At 40.3% G+C, this 23,841-nt stretch overlaps 1 protein-coding gene across 1 annotated transcript in view; it reads left to right on the top strand.

Annotated features, from left to right (window-relative positions):
- UGGT1 (UDP-glucose glycoprotein glucosyltransferase 1) overlaps positions 1-23,841 on the top strand; it is a 38,402-nt gene that overhangs the window by 7,528 nt on the left and 7,033 nt on the right. The window contains exons 9-31 of the mRNA XM_009070763.1: positions 356-455; positions 1,536-1,596; positions 2,903-2,994; positions 3,145-3,295; positions 3,571-3,690; positions 5,019-5,104; positions 5,533-5,668; positions 6,567-6,698; positions 8,467-8,631; positions 8,809-8,929; positions 9,654-9,752; positions 11,097-11,120; positions 11,662-11,756; positions 12,385-12,591; positions 13,174-13,305; positions 14,519-14,649; positions 17,032-17,127; positions 17,443-17,545; positions 18,011-18,090; positions 18,535-18,724; positions 21,305-21,463; positions 23,179-23,264; positions 23,608-23,692. Of these exons, the coding sequence (XP_009069011.1) occupies positions 356-455; positions 1,536-1,596; positions 2,903-2,994; positions 3,145-3,295; positions 3,571-3,690; positions 5,019-5,104; positions 5,533-5,668; positions 6,567-6,698; positions 8,467-8,631; positions 8,809-8,929; positions 9,654-9,752; positions 11,097-11,120; positions 11,662-11,756; positions 12,385-12,591; positions 13,174-13,305; positions 14,519-14,649; positions 17,032-17,127; positions 17,443-17,545; positions 18,011-18,090; positions 18,535-18,724; positions 21,305-21,463; positions 23,179-23,264; positions 23,608-23,692 (2,651 nt within the window). The remainder of the gene's footprint in view (positions 1-355; positions 456-1,535; positions 1,597-2,902; positions 2,995-3,144; positions 3,296-3,570; positions 3,691-5,018; positions 5,105-5,532; positions 5,669-6,566; positions 6,699-8,466; positions 8,632-8,808; positions 8,930-9,653; positions 9,753-11,096; positions 11,121-11,661; positions 11,757-12,384; positions 12,592-13,173; positions 13,306-14,518; positions 14,650-17,031; positions 17,128-17,442; positions 17,546-18,010; positions 18,091-18,534; positions 18,725-21,304; positions 21,464-23,178; positions 23,265-23,607; positions 23,693-23,841) is intronic.

Below are 23,841 nucleotides of genomic sequence, written 5' to 3' on the forward strand. Positions count from 1 at the left end.
AGGCTTTTCATCCTCTCAAATAGAGTAATTCTCAAGGCTGAACGTGTGTTGTAGCCACGGGATTACCTGCACCCAGCAGAAAGGCAGCTCCTCCCACCTCAGCCAGAGAACAGGAGTACGGGTCTGGACTGAGAGAAGCAGCCTGTGGCAGGACACACTAGTTCAGTTTGGAAGGGTTACTTATTTCCAGGCAACAGGTAGAAGTTGAATACAAAGAAGAGGATCTATAAAAGTGTCTATAGGTGCAGATAGAAGAAGAATTTTTTTAGGTAGCAAGCAAAGAAGTTGAAAGCTAAAGTTAAGATGCCTTTGCATTCCCTTGTGTTTGGTTTTGACTTCTATTTTTTCATTCTAGATTTGAGTTTCCAAACCGCTGCTCGCATTTTGACGGCTCCCCCTGTGGATGCTCTGATGGTCATGAAAGACCTCAGCCAGAACTTCCCTACAAAGGCCAGGTAACTTCAGTTACAAGCTCTAGGAAGTTTTCATGCTCACTTTTTTTCTGGGCAGGACCTGAGGCAGGCAGCATTGGTTGGGTTAATGTCTGAGTTTCCATTTAGCTGGAAGCAAACACTGGGAAATGTTTATGCAGAGTTCTTCAGCCCACACTTACAAAGAGGATCCAGCAGTGTTTCTCTTGGATGGTAGCTGATGTGAACTGGTGGATAATTTGCCAGAATTACCCATGCCATTTTGTTTGAAATGCTTCTGAGCCTATTGCATCAAGTCCTCAAGGATTTATGGGCTAGGTTTTTTGTTTGGTGGCCTTAATGTTTATCTGTTCACAGGATCTCACTCTTCTGCTGGGACCCACTTTGCCAAACAGCCCAGTCAGCCTCATGTCAGAGGCTGATGTGCAATTCCACTGGTTTTTGCACTCTGTCAATGACTGCCTTTAGCATACTCAATTTCAAAAAATTCAGTCATAATCTGGCCTGCCCAGCCAGCCTAGCAATCCGTGATCTGGGTTGTGGAGATGATATTACAGGAGTTCCTCCTTTCTGAGTAGGTGGAGATAAACCTGAGAGGAAAAGAAGCTGAGTTATGGTCTTATTTCCCAGTGACTGACGTTAAAGTGCTATTTAGAGCCTCTTAAGGCAGGCACTGCACTCCCACTGTGTTTCCAGTCAGATCTGTGGGCTGTACTTGTTCATTCTATGATTATACGAACCGTAAATCCAGTCAAGAAAGGAATGGGAACCCTGAGGAGTGAAATCCCCCTATTTCTGCTGCCAGCCTCCACTTCTACCTTACTGGCAGCTGCCCACTTGTATTATGGTTGATGTGAAATTAGACACTGAGAGTTGGCATGTTGTTAACATTTTTGTTCTGCTGAATTATACGGTGTAAGAAAAAGTGCTGCATCCTACTGTTCAATGGTCTAACGAAGTACAAGTGCTTCTGATTGCAATCTTTATACTAGGAGGCTAATTATGTTAATATGTAAGGTACATAACGTGACATAAGTAGATACCTAGTCTATCCAATAGATAAACAGAAAGATGATTCACAGCTTGATGTTCTTATTCTTGTAGAGCCATAACAAAAACAGTTGTTTCTTTGGAACTCAGAGCTGAAATTGAAGAGAACCAAAAGGTAATGCTTTCAGAAAGTAACATAGTGCCTTTGAACTTAGGTCTTATGAGGAATTCAAGTTTTGACAATAATAATTCTGTTTACAAGTTTACATGTTGCTCAAGATAATGAACCAGTATTTTCACACATAGCTTTGTAGTATGTATCTGGGAAGTGAAAAAGTGGTAGATTTTCAAACATGGATTAAGAACATAATTTAGTTTGCTCAAATATGAAAATACTGGTCTTGCTAGAAAGCTGTTGCTTGGAAAGCAGATATATTAAGCATCTTCCTACAGATTTAAGGATGCAGAAGAAATTTCGTTCTCATTACCCAGTTTGAGATGGTGTTTGGATATCTGTATTCAGTTCATAGGGAACTCACAGAATAAATTCAAAACCTGCCATGGCTTAGAAAGATTCATGCTATGTGAAGGAGATGATTCCAGTGTGGGTGCTTTTAGAGTGAAACTAGCGAAGGAATAAAATTTGTCAGCTAAGTCTACATGTGCTTTGAAGCAATCGTCAAACCTCCCTTATGAGGGGTCTCTGGAGGTCACTGAGTAGGCTCTGGTGTTTGCAGAAGTGTTTTGGCAGCTCTGTGTACTTGGCATTAGCAAAGCACTGAAAAAAACAACAGCCACTTGGGAATTTTGTGCAATTAAAATACACCGGGTAGTGCAGTCTGGATAGAGTGCAAAATAAAAGTTTAAGATAATAATCAAAACAAAGCCAAACAGCAGCTTTTGCTGTATGATCTATGCTGCTCTGTTCACACACTTCAGTCTCACTTGGTATTAGGAGAAATGTGAAGTGCAGTAAGTACACGCTTACATATTGTTTAATTTATGTAGTTATCCACAGAAAGATGCAATTTAACACCACATGTACTCAGCTTTTCTCTGGGAATCTTTTAATTTCTGCCCAGAATTGCATGTTACAGGGCTAAGACAGGGAACTGGATGATATTGGTCCATCTGCTTTGTGGACTGTCAGCTGAAAGAAAAATTAATTACTTCTCTCAAGCATTCTAATTATTTTATCTGAGTATGTTTAAACAGTCTTCTCAGGGACATTCCAATGTACTACCGAGTCATGTAGGAAGAAAGAAACAGAATTCTGGTTTATGTACCTATGCACAAAATGGCTTCAGTTGTTTTATCCTCTGGTATGGATATGTGCACAAAGTCAGCACAGTCTACAGCTGGGAAGTAACGCAGTGCACTTTGTAATGCTATAAGAGAGGTAAAATTGCAATTTGACACATCAGACTTTCTGATAATATTTTCTGTGCAGAGCATTCTAATGGCCTCCTACTCTCTTTCAGTATTTCAAAGGAACGTTAGGATTGCAACCAGGAGATTCTGCCCTGTTCATCAATGGACTGCTCATTGATTTAGACACTCAGGACGTATTTAGGTAGGAATGGTTTATTTTTCAGAGTAATCCCTGTTCAGGATACAACATGGCAGACTTGCTTATACCTCTCATCTGTGAACCCTTAGGATAAGAGGAAGTTCCTTGCTGTGGCTTTAAAACTGAACACCATTTTTTCTGTTTTCCTTGCAGCCTGATTGATGTGCTCCGGAACGAAGCTCGTGTGATGGAAGGGCTGCACAGCTTAGGAATTGAGGGGCTCTCCCTGCACAATGTGTTGAAGCTGAACATTCAGCCCTCAGATTCTGACTATGCTGTGGACATCCGGAGCTCTGCGATCTCGGTGTGTATGGTCTTAGATAGGAAATGCTGGTTTGGTGCTGGGCAGAGCATTCTGAGCTGTTGTGGAACTTCTGTTCTTACCTCACTATCTCAGCCTTGAAACTGCAGTGAAGAAAAAAAAGGAAAGTAAAGTCATAGATATAATTAGCTTCTTTAAAAAAGCTTGACTTTTTATTTTTGCAATTCTCAGTATAGTATCTGATTTGAAAATATATTGCAGTCTCAGGCTCAATCAGGAGGACTGGCCATCATTTCAATGCCTTTATTTGTTCTTAGTGGATCAACAACCTGGAAGTTGACAGTCGGTATAATTCCTGGCCCTCTAGTGTGCAGGAGCTGCTGCGTCCCACGTTTCCAGGAGTGATCAGACAAATCAGGAAAAACTTCCATAATCTTGTAAGTAGTGATCTGACTAGAGATGAAACATGCATTTTGTTTTGTCAAGAGCAGGGACATTACCTTTTGCAATTCATCTCTCACATATGCTGAGTGCCCTGTCACTCAAATATCTTGAGATAAGCTGCTTTGCTGAAAGGTTTTGTTCTACTTGTAGTAGTAAGTTAGGGCTGAGATTCAGAGAGTACTGAGTATGATCCTCTGGCATGATGCCACAAATTCCTTCATCTATGGAAAAATCTATCACCTGTCCAGTGAGAATTTGGTGCATTCAGCTTTGTGATAATACCTGAAGCTGCTTAATGAAATCCCTCAAATTTGTTAATCATTATCTTCTTAACAGGGTTGAGACCAATTCAGTTGTTTCAGTTAGAAAGCATTTGTGCACCAAGACTTGCAAACATGATCAACAGCCTTCAGTTTAGTCCTGGAAAGCTTTTTAGTCTCTAGGTAAATTAGAGTTAGATATAATAAAGAGTTTATAAATTCTGCACTGCAACTCTTGTCTGGTAGTAGAGTGACCCTATAGAAAAAAAAACTCTGATGAGGGGCAAATAAGGGCTTGAAGCACCTAAAGCTCTGGAAGCATTAATGCATTACCTTTTTCTCTGGAGTTCAGTACTTTTAATATAGAATCGTAGAATGTTAAGGGGCTGGAATGGACCTTAGAGATCATCCAACCCCAACCCCTGCCCTGGGCAGGGACACCTCCCACCAGAGCAGGTTGCTCAAGGCTTTAGCCAACCTGGCTGTGAACACTGCCAGGGTTGGGGCAGCCACCACTTCCCTGGGCAACGTGTGCCAGTGTCTCACTACACTTAGAAATAGAAACACAATAGAACATATAAATTATTAAATGAAAAGACAGCACTTGGTGTGAGTGAAGGGCCCCAATTGCATTCTGAATGGCCCATTTGTCTGGGTTGTGCTTGCTTAGGCAGTATCTTAGGAGTGTTTGCTCTCCAGGGCACTGAGCAGAGCAGGCATTGCTCAGTCTTGACAAATGCTTGTCTCCAGTCACATTGGAGTGGGTGGATCTGTGTGCAGACAGAGGCAGAAGCCTATGCCAGGGTATACTGAAGGAAAGGTATCAAGTATGTAAGGAGTCTGTTCTCTTCTGGTTAAAGGAGCGGGTTGGACTGGGACTGGAGATAATGGACATACAGACTTGAGAAGAAACTGTTTAGTGAGCCTCATCTCCCTAGCAGTGTATAAAGTAGGACTGATGGTAATTCTGCACTGAGACCTGAATAAAGTGATCTCTAACCCAAACCCCCTTCTTGATTCAGTATGGGAACGGAGACTTTTCACTTGCTGTTTGCATGCAGGTGCTGATAGTAGATCCTACTCATGAGACCACAGCAGAATTACTGAATGTGGCAGAGATGTTCTTCAGTAACCACATCCCACTGAGGTAATTGCGTTGGTTTAGTATTTGGGGTTTTTTTACATTGGTTTTATTTTTGTGACTTTTGGAATTGTAAAATGGTCATTGCTGTGACACTGTAGAAAACTTACATACCTTCTATTGGACATATATATATGTATATATATATGTATATATAAAATATAACTTTTGCTACTAGCAAAATAGTTCAGTTTCTTTAATAGTCCAAAAGAAATTTAAAAGCAAGTACTTTTGGATGAGAGAGAGATTTAAAAGTAAGGCTCTGATGGACTCGGTGTATGTCCTAAGTTCGATTGCTGGCTGCTCTGCTCAAAATCTTTCCAGCCTGTTCCAGAAAAGCCATTGTCGAAGGTGATGGTCATAGCTGGCAGTTGTATAGAGTTGATTCTTTGTTAGTGTAATAGATTGATGACCTGGAGTTCGTGTCATTGCAGGATAGGACTAGTCTTTGTGGTTAATGACTCAGAAGATGTTGATGGACTTCAGGACCCTGGTGTTGCCCTCCTTAGGACATACAATTATGTGGCACAGGAAATGGACAATAATTATGCTTTTCAGACTGTCATGTCTGTAAGTATCAATATAAAAGGGAAATTAATGTTTTCATATTTTCCATGTATGTAAGGTTATGTTAATGTGCTAATATGTAGATAATGGATGGAGTTGTTCTTTGGCTTGGTTAATGTTGAGAGTATCTCCACATATTGGTGCCTCACAATACATGTTTCTTTGTAAAGTGCTTCTGACTTAACTTTAACAAGTCAGACTAGATGTGAATGTGACACCACTTTTGCATGTTTTTCTGATCTTGTCCCTTTGCTCATTCTTTGAGTTCTGAACTGCTGCAACCCTTCAGTATTATAATTTGTGTTGAATGGTTCCAGCTACATACTTCTGCCGCATCAGAGGGTAACACAGGTGCTAGTAAATGCATTTCATGTGTGGTTTGACACTGTTGTACAGATCAACAAGCTGGGGCATACCATGAGCTTCAATTGCTGATGACTTAAGACAATGACTTTTTATTCTGTTTTGGGGGTGTGTATGTAAGTCAAAGTAAAACCTTGTGCCTTCAGGAGGGAAAGTTACCTACTTCACATAAGAGGTCTGTTGTCTGTTTATAAGCATGTCCCATGTTCTGAAGGGAAGGGTAGCTCCTTGGATGTGCTTTACGTGAGGCTTTTTTCCCCTAAATTTCCTTTTCTAATTAAAGGTGCAAGTTATTTAAAGAAATACATTATATTTACCTCCTTCCAGTCTCACTGGGATGACTGTGAGGTATAGCAAGATAATTACCATGGCTACAAGTGCTTAGGAGCTGTTGTTGCAGCTAATAAACATGAATATATATGTTTTGTACCCGGTCTGTTTATGCCTTACTACTGTAATGCAGGTGACAGGTTACCCTTGATAAGGTTACAGACTTTACAGTTGCAGCTGTAAACTTGTGTTTATGTTCCCCTTTTAGATATATAACAAAGTGAAAACAGGAGATCAGCTGAAAGTAGAGCATGTGGTTAGTGTTCTTGAGAAAGAGTATCCTTATGTGGAAGTCAACAGCATTCTGGGAATTGATTCTGCCTATGATCAAAACAGAAAGGTAAGAATTCATGAAACAGAACCATTTCCCCACTTTTTTTGCTTCAACACCACTTTGAAAATATAGTTACATACAATTTCTTGATCCAGTTTTCTGATCAACCAGGTCACTATTTTGTTAGCACATTGCATGACTTCTACTAATACTTCACAAAGTATTTACATTCAGCACAAGCTTTATATATTATACATTAGGTCACTATTTGGTTAGCACATTGTATGACTTCTACTAATACTTCACTAAGTATTTACGTTCAGCACAAGCTTTATATATTATACATAATACATATAATGCAATATATATTTCTAAAAACCTGTAGGTATAGTACCAAGATAACTTTCTTGTGACTCCTAAGTCATGCTTTAGTTCTGGAATGCAGACTTGTAGAGTTTAAAATTGCTGGAAGAAGACCAAGGTGAGGGAATGGTTCATAAGAAAACCAAGAGGCTTAATGTTTGGGAAGGATTGGTGTGGGGTTTCTGTACTGGTGTCTGAATACTGTGTGAGATGCAGCTGTCATGATGAATTCAGAATGCCTTTCCTGTAGAAGGTGTTCAATAATCTTCTACAAGTAATTCCTAAAGTTATTTTCAAGGTTGATACTTTTCTGATTGGAGAAAATTGGGAGAGCAAATCACTACAGGATCACTTAAATGTGAGATGAAGCAGATTTTATTTGAGGTTCTCTAGGGGATTGTTTCTATTTTTGTTAAATTTCTAGAAGAAAGATTGAAAATACTGTCTATGACAGCTCTGTAATACAGGTGTTGCTGCCTACACCTATAATGTAAGGAAGGCAGTCAGGGTTGCAGAAACAGGCTCATGTGCTCACATACTTTCTGTCTTCTAATATAGGAAGGCGAAGGGAAAAGTATTTTGAAGAAATCAAAACCCATTAAAGACAGACAGACATTTTTGTATGACAGGAGAGGCCTTTTCAGCTTACATACTAGACACTAAAGCAAACTCAAACAAAAGCCCCCCAGAAACTCCTAATATGTGCAAAGTGCTTTCCTCCAGAATGCTTGAGAGGCTGTTCTGGAGTTACTGGTGTACCTGGCACCAATCAGCACAGCCAGGGCTTAAAACTTGGGATAAGGAAGGAAGGAAGCCTTTAGAAAGAGCTTATCTCCATTTAAAGGACACAGACCAACGCTGAGTGCTCTTCCATGGGAGCTGAGCTTTGTGATAATTGTTTCCTTAACAAGTCTTGGAAACCCTCACCTGATTAACTTCTGTCTGTAACACAGTGTCAATGACAGTGAGTTTTGCAGTGGTTACATGAAATGGGGAAATTTGCCTTGACATAATAACCCTGTGCTCCACAAGCAATGTTTCCTCAAGGGTTTAAGAAGCAGATTCTTAAAAAAAAAGTAGGAAAATTCTCTGCCCTGTGTTCAGTCTCAGCTATCATTGCTTGCTCTGCGTTTGCTTCCACAGGCAAAGTCAGATTTCCTGTGTGCATTTTTTGCTATTACCAGAAAATGCTCATTGGGATTAATTTGCAATATGAACTTACTGGAGTATTTTGCAATTCTGTATTGCGAAGTAACTTTCTTGCTTTGAAACCCTGAAAGTCAAGGATGTCTCATGCCTGTAAGGTACAGAAAGTATCTAATGCACTGTGTAAAATTAACATTCCCTGTACCATACAAAAGCTGTAAGGATCTTTTGGTGTGTTTAGAATAGACTTGGAGATGTTGCATGGCTCATTAGGAACCATGATGGCAATGGGCTGGCGTGGTAAAGCTGCTTTTCCTGTCTCTAGGCAGCAAGAGGTTACTATGAGCAGACGGGTGTGGGCCCTCTCCCTGTGGTGCTGTTCAATGGAATGCCTTTTCAAAGAGATCAGCTGGATCCTGATGACCTGGAAACTGTGACAATGCACAAAATCCTGGAAACCACAAGCATCTTCCAGCGAGCTGTGTACCTGGTAAGGTGCTGAGTTCAGCTGTGGCTTTAGAGAGAAACTAGATTTGGAAAAACTGATTCCCAAGTCTGTGAATACATAATACACTTAATTTGCATCCTTGCTGCTGGATTTTTTTTAAAGTTATCTACAAATATGTATGTGGGGTAACAGATATTGCTTCTTTCCTCTTTCCTTCAGGGTGAACTGTCTAATGACCAAGATGTGGTTGAGTACATCATGAACCAGCCTAATGTTGTTCCAAGAATTAACTCCAGAATCCTAACATCTGACAGAGAGTACCTGGATCTGACAGGAATGAGTAAGGGATGCTTTTAATTGCATTAAACCTGAAGTGTCTGAGTCAGACTTTTACTGTCCCAATGGAAAGCTCTAGTGGCAAAGCATTAACAGCACCCCAAGTGATGTTCCAGCCCTGGTGTGGGGGAGATGTTATGTGCATCAGCAACTTTAATGTCTACAGATTTTCAAAACAGAAATTTGTTTTGATTTTATACAAGCCTTTAGGGGAATATGACTCATGAAACTGAGAAATTAGTAGTGCTGGCAAAAGTCAAGAGCAGTCATATAATGCAGAAAGCAGCAGCTTGTTCCTTAGTTCTGACCTTTTTAGGAGCAGGGGTTGACAGTTATCTCTGAAATTACTTCAGATTTAGCAGAACATTCCATGGCTAAATGTATGAACACAATGCAGAGACTGCATTATAATGACAGTTCAACTGCCTTTTTTGAGTTGCTTGAAAAATAGTAACGCAGTGGATTTTTAAATGTATGCTAGTGAGACTTGGACAGTTCCTTCAACTGACTTCTGCCAATGGAATATGCAATGTAGTTATTAATGTAACTTCTGAGACAACAAAATGTATTTCTCAGCCTGTATATTAACAGTGGAGATGAGACATAAAAAACAGCATCACAAGGAGCAAAATGAGATGTGTTCTTAATGTTCTGGTTATAGTAGTGTTTTTTCTTTCATTTTACATGGAATAGTTGCTTTGGCATCTAATACTTGTTCTCTTCCTCAGATAACTTTTTTGTGGATGACTTTGCTCGATTTACCACGTTGGAGTCTAAAGATAAGACAGCTGCTGTTGCAAACAGCATGACCTACTTAACAAAGAAAGGTAACATCTGCAGCAGATTCTGAACCCAAATCTGATCTTATGTGTGTTTCCAAGTGTATATGCAGTTCTCAACACGTGCACTGAGCCTTGGTCAGGCCTGTGGGTAACAACGCAATCGAAGTGTTAAAAAGAAAGATTGTTTTATAAGACGTGAGATGTGCATGTAACAAAAATGTTCCCCTCTTTACACCCAGCCCAGCCTTTTACTGCATAATGAAGTCCCATCCAACCTGCTCCTGCTGTACTGCAAGTGACCACCAGAAGTGCAGTGTAAGCTCTGATCCTGCAGTGACAATGTTAAAAAAAATAAAAAAGGGATTCTAGCTCTGTCTCCTTATTCAAAATTAGTGAAAGTTACATGAATTCAGAAGAAAATTGTTACTGCCATTACATAAGACAGCACATAATGTTGTTGTTGCTGTTTTTATTGCTCTAGTACATGTACTACTTTCCCCATGGCAGCATGGTCAGTTAGGCATCAAGTCTCCAGTTAGTGTCAAAACTCAGTAGTACTTCTCAATGTAGGAACTGCATGCACAGACATAATACAGAACCTAGTCAGGCTTAGTCAGGCATCACCAGGTCCTTCCTGTATCCATTTCAGTAAAGTATCAGAAATAAGCTGCTGTCATTTGAACCAATTCTTCTTGTTCCTGTCTGTCATCTTTACTAGATGCTCCCAGGGTTCCCCAGTACTATTTCCAGCCATTGCCACCTGTGTGCACTACCTGCTGCATTCCCATTGCTCTTTCTGTCTTGTGTTTGCCCTTGGTTCATACTCAGTCACTTGAATCTGAACAAGTTTCTTGTTTTCCCTTTGTAGAGCATTAATTAAACCCGCACCTTGGTGTGCTCATTTGAAAGTGTGCATTAATTTTCAATTCCATGGCTTGACATTTTTGGGTCATTGCCTCTTCTTTCACTGAAGATATTTAATAACTGGTATCTGATTAAGTAGCACATTTCTTTTCTAAAATTGCTGGCTCAGCACCAGCACTGAATAACACTGCTATGCTGGTTTTTAAAGTGGGAAGATAACAAAGTGTCAACATCCAAGGCACAGTGACATGGCATGTTTGCAAATGTCTTCAGAATGATGCCATCACCGTGCAATAGGAATAATTTGTGCTGTACCATGGAAATAAAGCATTGTCTGTTTGAGGGGAAGAAAAACACAAAGTTTTTTCTAGTAAGGTTAGCACAAACTTGTTGCTTGTTGGATTTGAACTGTAGTGATTCAGTTATGCTCAGTACAGTGCTGCAGCTTCTAGATACACATTGGGGTTACTATCAAATTATTAATGTCTCTCTCCTTTCCCCCTTTTCTTTCTGCTTTTTGACCAGGAATGTCTTCCAAGGAGATCTATGGTAATTCATGCTTTGGCATTTCCTATGTTGTTCTGGGAACTTTGTTTCCTTTATAACCCTGGCTTTAGATCCAGCAGGGCATGAAGCAAGCTGTTGAAATGCATGTTTGCTCCAGCACTTTCCTGTTTAGAACACTGATTTTGTAAACTAACAGCTTCACTACAAAGAACTGCTATATCTGCACTCTAGTTGGAATCTGCAAGTTATTTGTAGGTTCCTTTATAATTTGTAGTGAAAATGGTAGCAAACAAGCAAAAATGCTAAAAGAATCCAGCATAGGAAGAGTGATGCATGCTGTCCCACGGGGGTTTCCTGAATGACCTAATGAAAACTAATATACCAGCACTATTATTCTTGTCTTGCCAGGCTTCATCACTTAGCTTCATCACTTAACTTCCCTGTAGAATTTTACTTTTTTTGAAGTCTTTGCATGTGCATCATAGTTTACCTCTAAATGAGGAAAAACTGAAGCTTTCCTTCCCTTCACCCTCAAATTTCTCCTACCTTTTCCTTTTTTGTTTTTTCTTTTATATACTTGCAGATGATTCCTTTGTTAGACCAGTTACTTTTTGGATTGTTGGTGATTTTGATAAACCTTCAGGGAGACAATTGTTGTATGATGCCATTAAACATCAGGTGGGTAATGTTTTCATTGGAATGTGCTAGCAGTGCTAAGAAAGGACTTGGTAGAGGCTTGAAAAACAGAGGTTATGCTTCTTGCTGTGGTATGACCAGAGGAGAATGGTTCTCCCTGCAGGGTCTATAATTTCTTTTTTGTAGGGGCTGGAACATGGCTGATCTTGTATTAGGACAGAATCCCCTCTTGGCACTATGCTAATGCAGTAAAGATGTGCTCTAAAGCCCGTGGTTCTAAATTTAAGATAGCTGTTTTGATGAACATAAGCACTGCTCTCTGCTCTATCTCATTTGTTCTGTGAGGATAACTGCATCATAAAAATATAGAGCTTGCTGCTAAATCACTGATTTGCCAGACTCTGAGAGGTGGCCATGGTCCTAGATCTTTTATGTAGCACAGTATTATCCAGAAGATTACTGTGACAGTGGTGGCTATACATAAGCTAAATACTTGATGTTAAGTAAGTTCATCATTTTGACCTTGTGCCGTTATTTACCCACATTGGAATCTGATTTTCTGGTTAAGAAATGCAAAGCTTGTGCTGTAGTGTTTATTATAACAGATGTATTCTTATTTAAAACACACTTGAAATGTGTTTCTTTCCCAATGTTTTTTTGTTAAACACAGAAATCCAGCAATAATGTTCGAATCAGCATGATTAATAATCCTAGTGAAGATCCCAACAGCCAGAACACAGTTGTTGCTAAAGCCATATGGGCAGCTCTGCAGACACAAACATCCAATAATGCCAAGAACTTCATCACCAAGATGGCAAAAGAAGAAACTGCAAAGGCACTGGAGGCAGGGGCTGACATCTTGGAGTTTGCTGTTGGGGTAAGCATGTCTGTTGGCACTTGTGAAGGGAGGGAACTTCTCTGGGTCCTCTAATTCATCCTTAGTGTAGTATATTCATTTGTGGAAGGTACAGTAGCAATGGACAGTAACACTGTTGGGTTGCTGTTTGGGTTTTTTAAATCTCCATAAGGTAAACTTACCTAATTCTAACAGCCCATGGAAATATAAAGTAAATCCTTATATCCATCAAAGGTATGTAGCAGTGGAAAGGTGAAAGCAACACAGATTCAGGGATGTCTTTAAGTGAGTTAGGTGTTTCTTGTGGGCTTAGGAGAGGAATATTTTTTTAAAAAGCTGAGAAAAACATTTCACAAAGTAGGTCTAAGAAAGTTAGACAAGAATCACTTAAGAACAGTGGAAGAACTGGTCTGAGTAGCTGTGTCTCCTCACAGCAGAAGTTGGGATAATGTTTTAGGCAATGTGTTAGGCAAGAACTAGGTTTAAGATCACAAAGAAAAAGGGGCCCGTGGATCAATTTTAGCAACACAGGAAAATGTTCTTGAATGTATGCAGAGATATATGTTTCTTCGTATTTCAATGTCAAGTATTCTTTTCTTTCAGGGTATGGATACCAATATTTTCAAAGAAGCCTTTGAATCTCCCCAGATGGATTTTATTCTGTCCCATGCAATATATTGCAGAGATGTTCTAAAGCTGAAGAAGGGGCAGAGGGCTGTGATCAGCAATGGACGGGTGAGATCAATCAGCAGACAGGAAAAGAGATATATTCCACATGTGGGAAGGAAGCAGATCTTGAGCAGCAGAGTCTGGGGATCAGATATGCGAGTCTCAGCCTCTTTTGGGTCTCAGCAGTCTTTAGAACTTCTACCAGATCATTGAATCATAGAATTTTAGGGGTTGGAATGGACCTTACAGGTCATCTAGTCCCAACCCTCTGCCCTGGGCAGGGACACCTCCCCACTACACCAGGTTGCTCAAGGCCTCATCCAGCCTGGCCTTGAGCACCGCCAGGGTTGGGGCAGCCACTACTTCCATCCCATGGGTGGATTAATCCATGGATTAAGAGAGTAATATTTTTTTACAAGCTGAGAAAAAAACCCTAACATTTCTCAAAGTAGGTCTAAAAAGGTTAGACAAGAATCACTTAAGACCAATGGAAGAACTGGTCTAGCTGTGGCTAGAAAGAACTACAGTTGAATTTATTCAGACCTGTGTGACATTTTCTTTGTACTGTGTGTGGTTAGTTGCTGGTGTTTGGTACAAACTCAATAACAGAGTTGGTTTCATGTTGGCAGTGAGTTGAGTCCAGGGGCAGAAAGGGCTGTTAAATTTGAAAGATTGTACTGCTTCAGTTCACTGGGCAAAATCCTGCTGTATCTGGCCCTGATCAGGGTTCCTTGGACTCTTCTACCAGCTCTTTTTATGATAGTTTATCTTAGATTAGGTAAATGATGTAACAAGAGTATTTCACTGCAAATAATTAAACCAAACTGTGTACAGCATTGGGTTTTCTTTTGTCATCTGCATCCTAGTTAGGAAAAAGACCATGCAGGTCCAAGTTGTTACTGTATACTTTAACAGGTTAAAAATCTTGAGTGATGAGTTGTGCTATTCTATTTCTTTTTTGCAAAATAGCAAGTTATCGAGGTAGCTTTTAAGCTTCTGAAGGCTAGAGGAGGGAGATTTGCTGGAGTCTTCCTGGACTACTGGAATTGGCCTGGTGTTCTGTTGCCCCTTCCAGATGTAGTACTGCATGTATAATTTAATGTGCCTGACTCTAAATAGCTAGATTTACCTGTTAAACTCTGCTGCCATACACATTAATACCAGCCTAAACAGTTGATTCCCACTGAGACTGAGCTGGAATATGTATTTAATATCTCTTTGAATTTTGTTGCAGTGTAGCATTTACCTAATAATGCTGATTCTGCTTTTTTTTTGTTAGATTATTGGCCCATTAGAGGATGGAGAGTTGTTCAATCAGGATGATTTTCATCTCCTTGAAAATATCATACTGAAGACATCAGGACAGAAAATCAAATCTCAGATTCAGCAGCTGGGATTTGAAGAAGATCTGTAAGTAAACGTGAAGAGGCTTACAAAAAGGTGTTGGGACTCTGATGCTGTGACTTTCTGCAGCCTGGAGAAAGCTGTTGTCAAGTACACTCTGGATGGGGGCTATAAACAAACATGTCAAGGCTCAACTCTTCAGAGGGGCAAGTGAAAAAAGAAAAAGGTGTAAATTACTGAGTTTAAAGTGCTTTAGTGACTCTTTTGGAGTTGACCCTCTCCTGGAGGTGCAGAGCTGTAACTGTAACCTCCCAAGTCAGGAAGCAGTTCTGAGAGCACTAACACCCTTACTGCATTACTGTACTCAGAGCTCATCATTTTTAAGGCATCATCTGTATCTAGTGCCAACTTGCCATGACTACTGTACTCAGAGCTCATCATTCTTAAGGCATTATCTGTATCTAGTGCCAACTTGCCATGACTGGTCCATTGCCTTCTACTGGAAGTTGGAGGAATTGTGTTGGCTGGAGCCTCACTGACAAGCAGCAGGAAACTGGGAAAGTGCCTGAGTCTGCAGGAATTTACTGTGGAACCATCCATGTGAACATGAAACAGTAGGCATGTTAGTCCTTGCTGGGCTAGTGCCTGGATCAGAGCAGCAAGAGCCTGCTGTGTCCCCTGACGAGCTCAGGAACTGGTTATGTGGACTGGGGGTGGGAAGGGATGCAGGTGAACTAAAAAAATCCCGAGGGTGGTGATGCCTTGTACAGGGCCTAAACTCACTGCTGTGTTCACCTAGATGAAGTTCCATTCAGGGTTTGGTTGGCTCTGGCTGGCAGCAGCTTTGCTAACAGCCATGCAGTCTGTATGCAGAGAAGAGTTCTTTGCTGCTGTGTGATGGGTTTTGAAAGGTATAAACTGCTGTACATTACTGCACTTAGTGTTGAAACTGCTTTCTTCTCCTCTGAATGGCAGAGAAGCCTAACTTCTTATTAATCCTAAGGCCTTCAGTCTACTTCTGAGCTTCTCCCCTAGCTAAATTTTACCTGACACACTGTTCCAAACCAGGTGCCTCCAATATGTCAGGGTTTCATAACTCACAGGTGAGCTTACTATGGTACTGATTTAAAAGCATGAGGAAGGGAAGGAAATGAGATGCTGGAATACACTTTCTGAATCTCTTGGTAGTTCAGTTAAGTGCTGCTTTACCTATCAATATAAAAACTATTTTACAGATACATTTCTCTGTCAGTACTATGGAATCTTGTAAACTGCTTTCAATTTTTTAGAGAGAAACCATAGGTAAAGAGGCAGAGATAAGAAAAGGGAAATCATAGTTCTAGATAATTATTGCACAAAACATAGAGGTGAACTAATCAAAACAAAGTAATCTTGATGTTCAGGAGAGCAGGGTCCTTAGGTGTGTGTGTTTGTGTGTTGGTGCTCAGAGTTATGAAGACAGTCTCTCCCGTATTTAGCGTCACAGTTTTCTGTGGTGCTGCTCAGCTGTTAGAGGCTGGTCACTTACGTTAAGCATGAAGTCTGTTCTGCAGAAATCTTGTGTGATTCTGAATCTCAGGAGAACAGGTTTTAACAGCATTGCAAAATTTTGCATCCATTGCTATGTTGGGTATAGTTTGACTGTAGGCTGGTTTTGGACAGAGCAGTGAGTTTAGGGGTTTTTGGGGGGGGGTTTGGGGTTTGTTTTTTTTTTGCTTTAATACTTCCAGAGGTTTTCAAATGCTTTTGAAATTATCTGTTTCACTGGAAAACGCTGTAGAGCTTGGCAGATTTCACCAGGCTTGTGGGTTTGATGTGAACAATTTGAACAGCTGTCACTATAAATATGAGACTTAGTTGACTAATGAAAATCTGAATGACCTTTAGCTTACAGTATTGTTTCTTGGCAAAGGTATGATGTACAAATAATTTTCTTTGAAATTCAAGAGGTTTTAGATTTTCAAGATGGAATACATTCTTAAAATACTAGACTGAAAAATCATGGAAATAAGGAAAAGTTGTCAGAAGTAATTCTCTCTCAAAAGTTTCTCCACGTACAGGATTACTTTTTGTTCTCAGAGCTGCAGTGTAAAATGGGAAGGCCATTGTGAAACAAGGGTTTGATCTGAATGGCTTACAGGTCTGAGCTTGGTGAAGTTCAGGAATGCAGTGCCTGTAGCATGGTTGACCCCTAAAATAGCAGCTGTTCTGTTTATTGGAGTTAAACCTTGTTGGTGCCCTCAGTAATAAGTCTGCAACCTGTTTAAATTACCAGTGTATTAATCTTTACACATGGTTAATTCCTCAGAGCTTGTGTAGAGAGGTAGTAAGAGTGTCTGTGTATCTGAATTCAATCTGCCTTCTCTTTTGCTTCTGACTGGCAGAAATATGGTTAAGTACAGGCATTTTCTGAGTATCTGCAAACCATTTTTTGTTCCTTCTTTTCAGGGCAAGTGACTTGGTAATGAAAGTGGATGCTCTTCTTTCTGCTCAGCCAAAAGGAGAGGCACGGATTGAATATCACTTTTTTGAAGAGCGATACAGGTACAGGATTGCTGCCATTGCTGAAAAATGTGCTTTTCCATGGCTTTTAACTTTCCCATTAGTTTATGGTGCATTTAATTAAAACAAATCCAAGTAGCAATAGGAAAGTTCCAAATATTTTCCACAGCACAGTGAGACTCCAGGAATTAATTTTATTTGTTTACCTATCTCTATGTACATTTTTTTTTTCTCTATGTAGTTTCAGAAGGTGCAGGACATTTAGAAATAAATTTGACTGCAGAATGAGATGGATAATGTTTTTCCTATGTTTATCCATATGTTTGATACTTCAAAATTGTATTTTCTTCTGTTCAGTGCGGTTAAACTGAGACCAAAAGAGGGGGAAACATACTTTGATGTTGTGGCTATTGTTGATCCTGTGACCAGAGATGCTCAAAGACTTGCTCCGTTACTTTTGGTACGTAGGCAGTGCTTTAATGCATTTCAGGGCAATTCAGTTCTGCAATTTTGGAATATTTTGGCTTCCTTCTTGACTGGCTGGTGACCAATGGCCTTCTAATAGTGCATCAGAGTTGGGCAATACATTTATTAGTGGAAAAACTAATTAAGTTCTACTACACACTAACAAGATCATGCTCAGGTACTGCCTAGCGAGCATTTAGTTTCACCATTTTAGCAGTTTGGTTTGCAGTGACTGTTCTTACAGAACAAAGTCTGAGCATGCCAAAAAGAATACCTGAAATGCGAGGAGCAGGTAACTGTTCTTCTTCAAACCACCAGGTAAAAGGTAGGTATGGTAAAGCCAGTGATGGGAAGAGAGGATCGAGGATGAGCAGGAATTCTTCACTGAGCTCCTGTCTATAAAAGCAGTGGTCAGCTCTCCTAGTCTGCATATTAAGATGTCTCTTTCTCATTACTTTAGGTTTTGAACCAATTGATAAATATGAACCTGAGAGTGTTTATGAACTGCCAGTCCAAACTTTCTGACATGCCACTGAAAAGGTAAGCAGTACCACGGCCAGAGTTAGAGAAGGAGAAACCCATTGGAATGTGCAGGCACAGGCATTGTCAAATGTCCTGTAGGAAGTCTCAATAACTGCTTTCAGCTCATTTATGTAATAGCATCATTTCTCTCAGGGGATCTGGGAATTTGTGGACAGCATGAGGCAATTCTGCTCTTTTTACAAGTATATACCTTTATGTATATATAACAGAAGTTAAATAACTTACTAATCGTAATGGTTGAGTCTTGCACATTCTTGTTTGGTCCATCAAGATGAAAATTCTAACCTGTTCTAAGGCCAACATGACCTGTGTTGCGTTGCACAAAACCTTGGAGACATTGGAGGTCTGGGAAAGCCAATGCTGTCAGCAAGTTCAATGAGAGCAAAATTTTAGCAGAGTTTGGCCAAAAGACATTCTGACATTTTCTTTCTGAACTTTCAGCTTTTATCGCTATGTTCTGGAGCCAGAGATTTCTTTCACAGCAGAAAATAACTTTGCTCCAGGACCAATTGCCAAGTTTCTGGATATGCCCCAGTCTCCACTGTTCACTCTGAACCTAAACACTCCTGAGAGCTGGATGGTGGAGTCTGTCAGAACCCCATATGACCTTGACAATATTTACTTAGAGGAGGTAAGAGAAATCAGCATGTAAATGCTCCATTTAAATGGTGTTGCTTTTCCAGGGCTTATTTTTGTAGTGGGAAAAAATGTAGAATTTTAAAATGCTAATAAACACAGAACTGTGGATATTAACACCATTTATGTTTGCAGACCCCTAAATGTTTTCTGGGAGGGATGCAGGGAAATCTGAGCTCCCTGACTGCAAGATTGCTGTCTCAGTTACTTATGGATGCCTGAAACAGAGGTTCAGAAGTGTACTGTAGGCTTGAAGCTGACCCTACAAGTGCTTTCAGTGTGTGTATATAAGATCTCAGTGTGTCCTGAGCTAGACACAAAGAAACTCCTTGTTGGTCATTAAATAACTTATTAAATGTATTATCTGAAAGATTCAGATTAGAGCTCTTTACAGCTAATGTCACAACTTAAAGTAAGTTTATTATTTCTTAAACCTCTTTTTAGAAATTCTGAAGTAAAATCTGAGTCCCATTCCAGTAAATAAATTCTGCATGTTTTCCCTTGCTCTGAGAAGCCACTAAGCTGGTTCTAGCCACCTGTTCATTTTCACAGCTTTTGTTACTGGCAAACACTGCTGGGGCCCACAGAAGGACAAGCAGTATCAATAAAACTGTAAAACCAGGCAGCAGAAACCCACCCAGTTGCTGTAGGTTCAGGGGTTGACTGACTGCTGCTTGAATTAGACTATTAGACTATGGATCTGGGCAGTGCTGCCCCATATACATAGGGATATTAAGGAGGAAAGAAAAATCTAAGAGGCTTCTGTTTAGCAGAAAAAGGCCAATGAAACCAAAAAAAGAATCCATATATGTACAAGTTGATGGTTCTCATTGATCTTTAATGGGATGGATAATTCAGTGCTAATTATTAACATCTTGCTGTTATCTGCTAGCTTTAATAGTCTTCAGAAGATGTAGAAATCATTGGCTAGTAAGTGGCTGCAAAATGCATTACACTGACATGTTATGATGGGCTCTAACAACACATATTAAAAGTCAGAAAATCCATGTGTAGAAGGTAGAAAATTTGGGGTTTCAGACTGCGATGTTAACTAATAAATGTTAAGTGAGGGAGTCAAATAGTCTTTTCCTTTGATATAGGCCATTATTTATCTGGCCTTGAAGAACTGCAGATACAGATTACACCCAGTAATTTTGTATGCATTATCTAGCACATACAAAAGATGCCAGACTGCTAGCTCTGGGGCTGAAGTCCTCTGGTATTCTGCATGGCATGGGCAGGACTAACTTCCCTGTTGATATGCCTTAACCCTGACTTGGAGCAGTCAGCTCTGGAGGTGAGAGGGAAGTTCAGGCTCCAAAAGCAGCCAGCCCTGGGCTGTGCCTGCCAGCACAGGCCTCAGCAGCCCCAGCTGCACAGGTGACCCCTGCAGCACAGAAACTCAGCAGCTGCATGTATAAGAAGATAGTCAAGCTCCTTATAAACAGGCCTCTGCAAAGGGCTGTTATTTCAGACATGGGTTGCTTTCTCACTGAACCTTTACTGTTAACATCCTCTTCCTTTTGCATCTCTGATATTGTTTGGCAATATGGTGCAGTATTGTGGTATAGACTGATATTGTTAATCCTGTACTAGTTAGTCAGAAATCTTGGAAGTTGGGGGTTGGTGTTGTATGGTTTGGTATATTTGGGTTTAGGAATTCTTTTGCTTTTCATCCCTACCTGTAAAGCCATAAAGGAACCACTCATACTATACATTTCAAGCCTCTGATTCCCATGCTGCCCCCTTAGATTAATTGGAAGCCTAAGAGAGGTGGGGATTAAGTGCTTCAGGCATTCAAAGCAACATCCTGAGCCTCCAGATAAACAGCAGCTTTACTTCTGCAGGTGCACCGTTTCCAGTTCCTAATATGCAGCTGTGGTGCTGTAGCAATTAAACTGTCATTTTGGATGAGCAATGAGAAGATGCTTTGTGAGATGAGACTAGTATTTTGCTGATGTAGTGTCCTCAGGCTACCTCTGAATTTAGCCTGGTAGGGACCCAGGATGTTTTGAGTTGCAGGGTTTTGTCCTTTTCTTTGCTTGGCACTTTTGTTCGGTGTCGACAAAAGGAATTTGGTGTTTCTTTCTTTCCTTGGCACTTTTGTTCAGTGTCGACAAAAGGAATTTGGTGTTTCTGACAGTACCCTAAACACACTGTGAAAGTAACAGAGTGAAAGAAAGTGTCTGTTTCAGATGTAAATGTTAGAGGAGACTAGCTTTAAACAGATTTGCAGTCAAAGTTCTGCAGCCTATCATATACTTTTTATGAGATGCCAGGCTGCATTCTCCAGTTAATGTTAAAAAAAATAATTGTAGAATACAACAGCAGTCCTTCCCTTTTCTTACCAGTTGAGGTTCAAATTTTTTTGGTCGGGGACACTCGTAACAGTACTTGTGTGAAGTTTGAAGGAGATATGTTCTTCCAGCATTTCTAGATATTTGTTTAATTATAAAATTACTTTGGTAAAATGAAGTGTTATTTAATTGCTATGGCTATTTTCAAGAGTAACTGAATCGCTGAAGATTGGCAGCTTAGAGCTAGTGCTGCAGTCAGCAGTATCTTTTCCTTCCAGGTGGAGAGTGTTGTAGCTGCAGAGTATGAACTGGAGTATCTGCTGCTGGAAGGACACTGCTATGACATTACTACTGGGCAGCCACCTCGGGGACTGCAGTTTACCCTGGGGACTTCCACCAGCCCTGTCATCGTCGATACCATTGTTATGGCCAACCTGGTGAGTGTTCAGCTCCAGCCAGCACAGCCACCTGCATAAACCTGAGTGTTCTCTGGCATGTGGGCTGTGGATATGTGGTGCTACTTGCACTCCACAGCTGCTTGCAAATACTTCAGAACCACATGATTCCTAACACTGATGTCTGAAACCTCACAGTCTATGTCCTGTCTCTCACCTTTTTCAAGCTGTGCTCCTTCAGCTGGCTTGGGAGGGTCTGCTGGAATATCTTAAAATGCTGCCAATATTGTGAAGCAGCCTCTTTGCAACGAAGGTCAGACAGTTATTTCCAAGACAGGGTACTCCTTACACCCTGCACTCTGCTACTGTGAGCCTCAGGTGGATGGCTGGCTTGTTTTGGGACACACTTCTTCAGGAGATCTGTGGAACAGCTGGAGAGAGTCAGCAAGAATAGTTGACATTCTAGAAAATGAAGGAAGTATGAAAGAATGGGAATTGCTTATTTTAATTGAGAAAAGCTGCTGGAAATCCAAGTGTGTGATCATTCCCTGCAGCTGCCTTTGTAAGGGATCAGTCTCTTCTCAGTGTCCACACTAGGCCATGAGAGAGCTAATGTACTGAAATTATGGCAAAGGAAGTTGGCCACTGGAATGTTTTACTGACGTGTAATGTTAGTGAAACACTGGAGTAAATTGCTTCTTGTGTTTTGTTTTGGTTTTTTAATATCTTTAAATGTATTTTAAAAAAAGAAAAAATATATTCACTGATGCTAAACATTTATTTTAAAACTCTTACATTAATTTTTTTATTTGTCCATGTCTTTTGTGCTGGACTATATCCTGGAGTGATGTATTTCTTACTGTAGAAAGGCAGATGTCCCTTATCTTACACAGGCACTATCTGATCACAGATATGTCAGGGAGGAAAGCTTAAAGGCTCAGAGGTGTCCTTTTCCTAATTAGTGAAACCAAGTGTCTGTACCACAGGATACAGTGCTGGGAGTTCTGTGCCTCAGCTCAGTGTCTGTACTGTACAGGGGCATGAAGGGACCAGGAACATGCCCTTTAATTAACTTCTTAAAAATTTGTTTTAAAGCAGACTAGCTCACATATGGCACTGCAGACTTTGGGGCCACAGAACAGAACTGGGTGGGACACTGAAACATCCCTACAGATATTTGTGTGTTCTATAGGTGTAGCTAACCTAAATCACAGAAGAAAATATTCAGATGTGGAACCTGAAGGTTCAACAAGATGTGAATACAATAAGTTGAATTTCACATTGTAATTTTTAAAGGTCTATAGAAGAGATATCTTGTATACATTCTCTTACTACTTCCTGCTGTAGGTGAAAGATCAGTCTGTAGATCTTAAAAATTCCTCTAGATTTTGTTGTGCACTGCTGTGTAGCTACCATCTAGTGTTTTGAAATTGCCTTGCTGCTTCACGAACTTCTGCAGAAAATGACTTTGGGATTGCACTGTTCCCATCAGGACACTCTGAAGACTTTCTTTCATCTAGCAAATAATGCTAGACCTCTGCATACTGCTATCACTTAGGGAAAACACAGCAATTTTTGAATGGAATTTCTGGGGTTTTCAGCTGTTCTCTGGGTTTTAAAGACTTACAGTTCTGTTAATCCACTGGCTTGTGTATAACTTCTCACATATAAACAGTGGGTCAGAATACATGACTTAAACTTGGTTTTCTGCATTTGTATTTCCTGGAAGCTTGGAAAATATTCTTTTTGCTTTACAGGGCTACTTCCAGCTAAAAGCCAATCCTGGTGCATGGACTCTAAGACTGAGAAAGGGCAGATCTGAAGATATTTACAGGATCTACAGGTAGGACAGTATAAGAAATAGTTTCATCTCTTTCTTGTGAAACCTCTGAAGTAGGTAAGCATTCTAATATGTGGATCTAACAGTTCCCTTGCCGAAGGGAGTGTAGTGACCTGAACAGCAAATGAAACAGCAAATTACATTTCATACTGAACATAAGCTATGTGTGATGAAATTAATTAAAAAAAACCCAGTAAGTGTGTTTAAATACATGTATCTGTTACTTCGTCACATCTCAAACATGGTTTACAGTGCTAAGGCTTAATGCATGTAGAAAAATGTGCAGAAGAAACAAAGAATGTGTCGGTGCTTTGCAGTGAAAGTGAGTATTTTACTGTATTTTCAGCCATGATGGCACAGACTCTCCACCTGAAGCCAGTGACGTTATTGTCGTTCTCAACAACTTCAAGAGCAAAATTATTAAAGTGAAGGTGAGTTTAAATCTAGAGCTGCTCTTCAGAAAGGCTGTCTGAGCAGCAGTGAGGAAGAAGCTTTGTTTAAGGCCTGCTGCTCCCTTCCTGCAAGGCTACACTTGAGGCAGTCTGCACGAAGCTCCCATCTCAGTGTCAGTAACAGAGGG

This window comes from Acanthisitta chloris, unplaced genomic scaffold (genome assembly GCF_000695815.1).
Source record: "Acanthisitta chloris isolate BGI_N310 unplaced genomic scaffold, ASM69581v1 scaffold2910, whole genome shotgun sequence".
In the NCBI taxonomy this organism is placed as follows: domain Eukaryota; kingdom Metazoa; phylum Chordata; class Aves; order Passeriformes; family Acanthisittidae; genus Acanthisitta; species Acanthisitta chloris.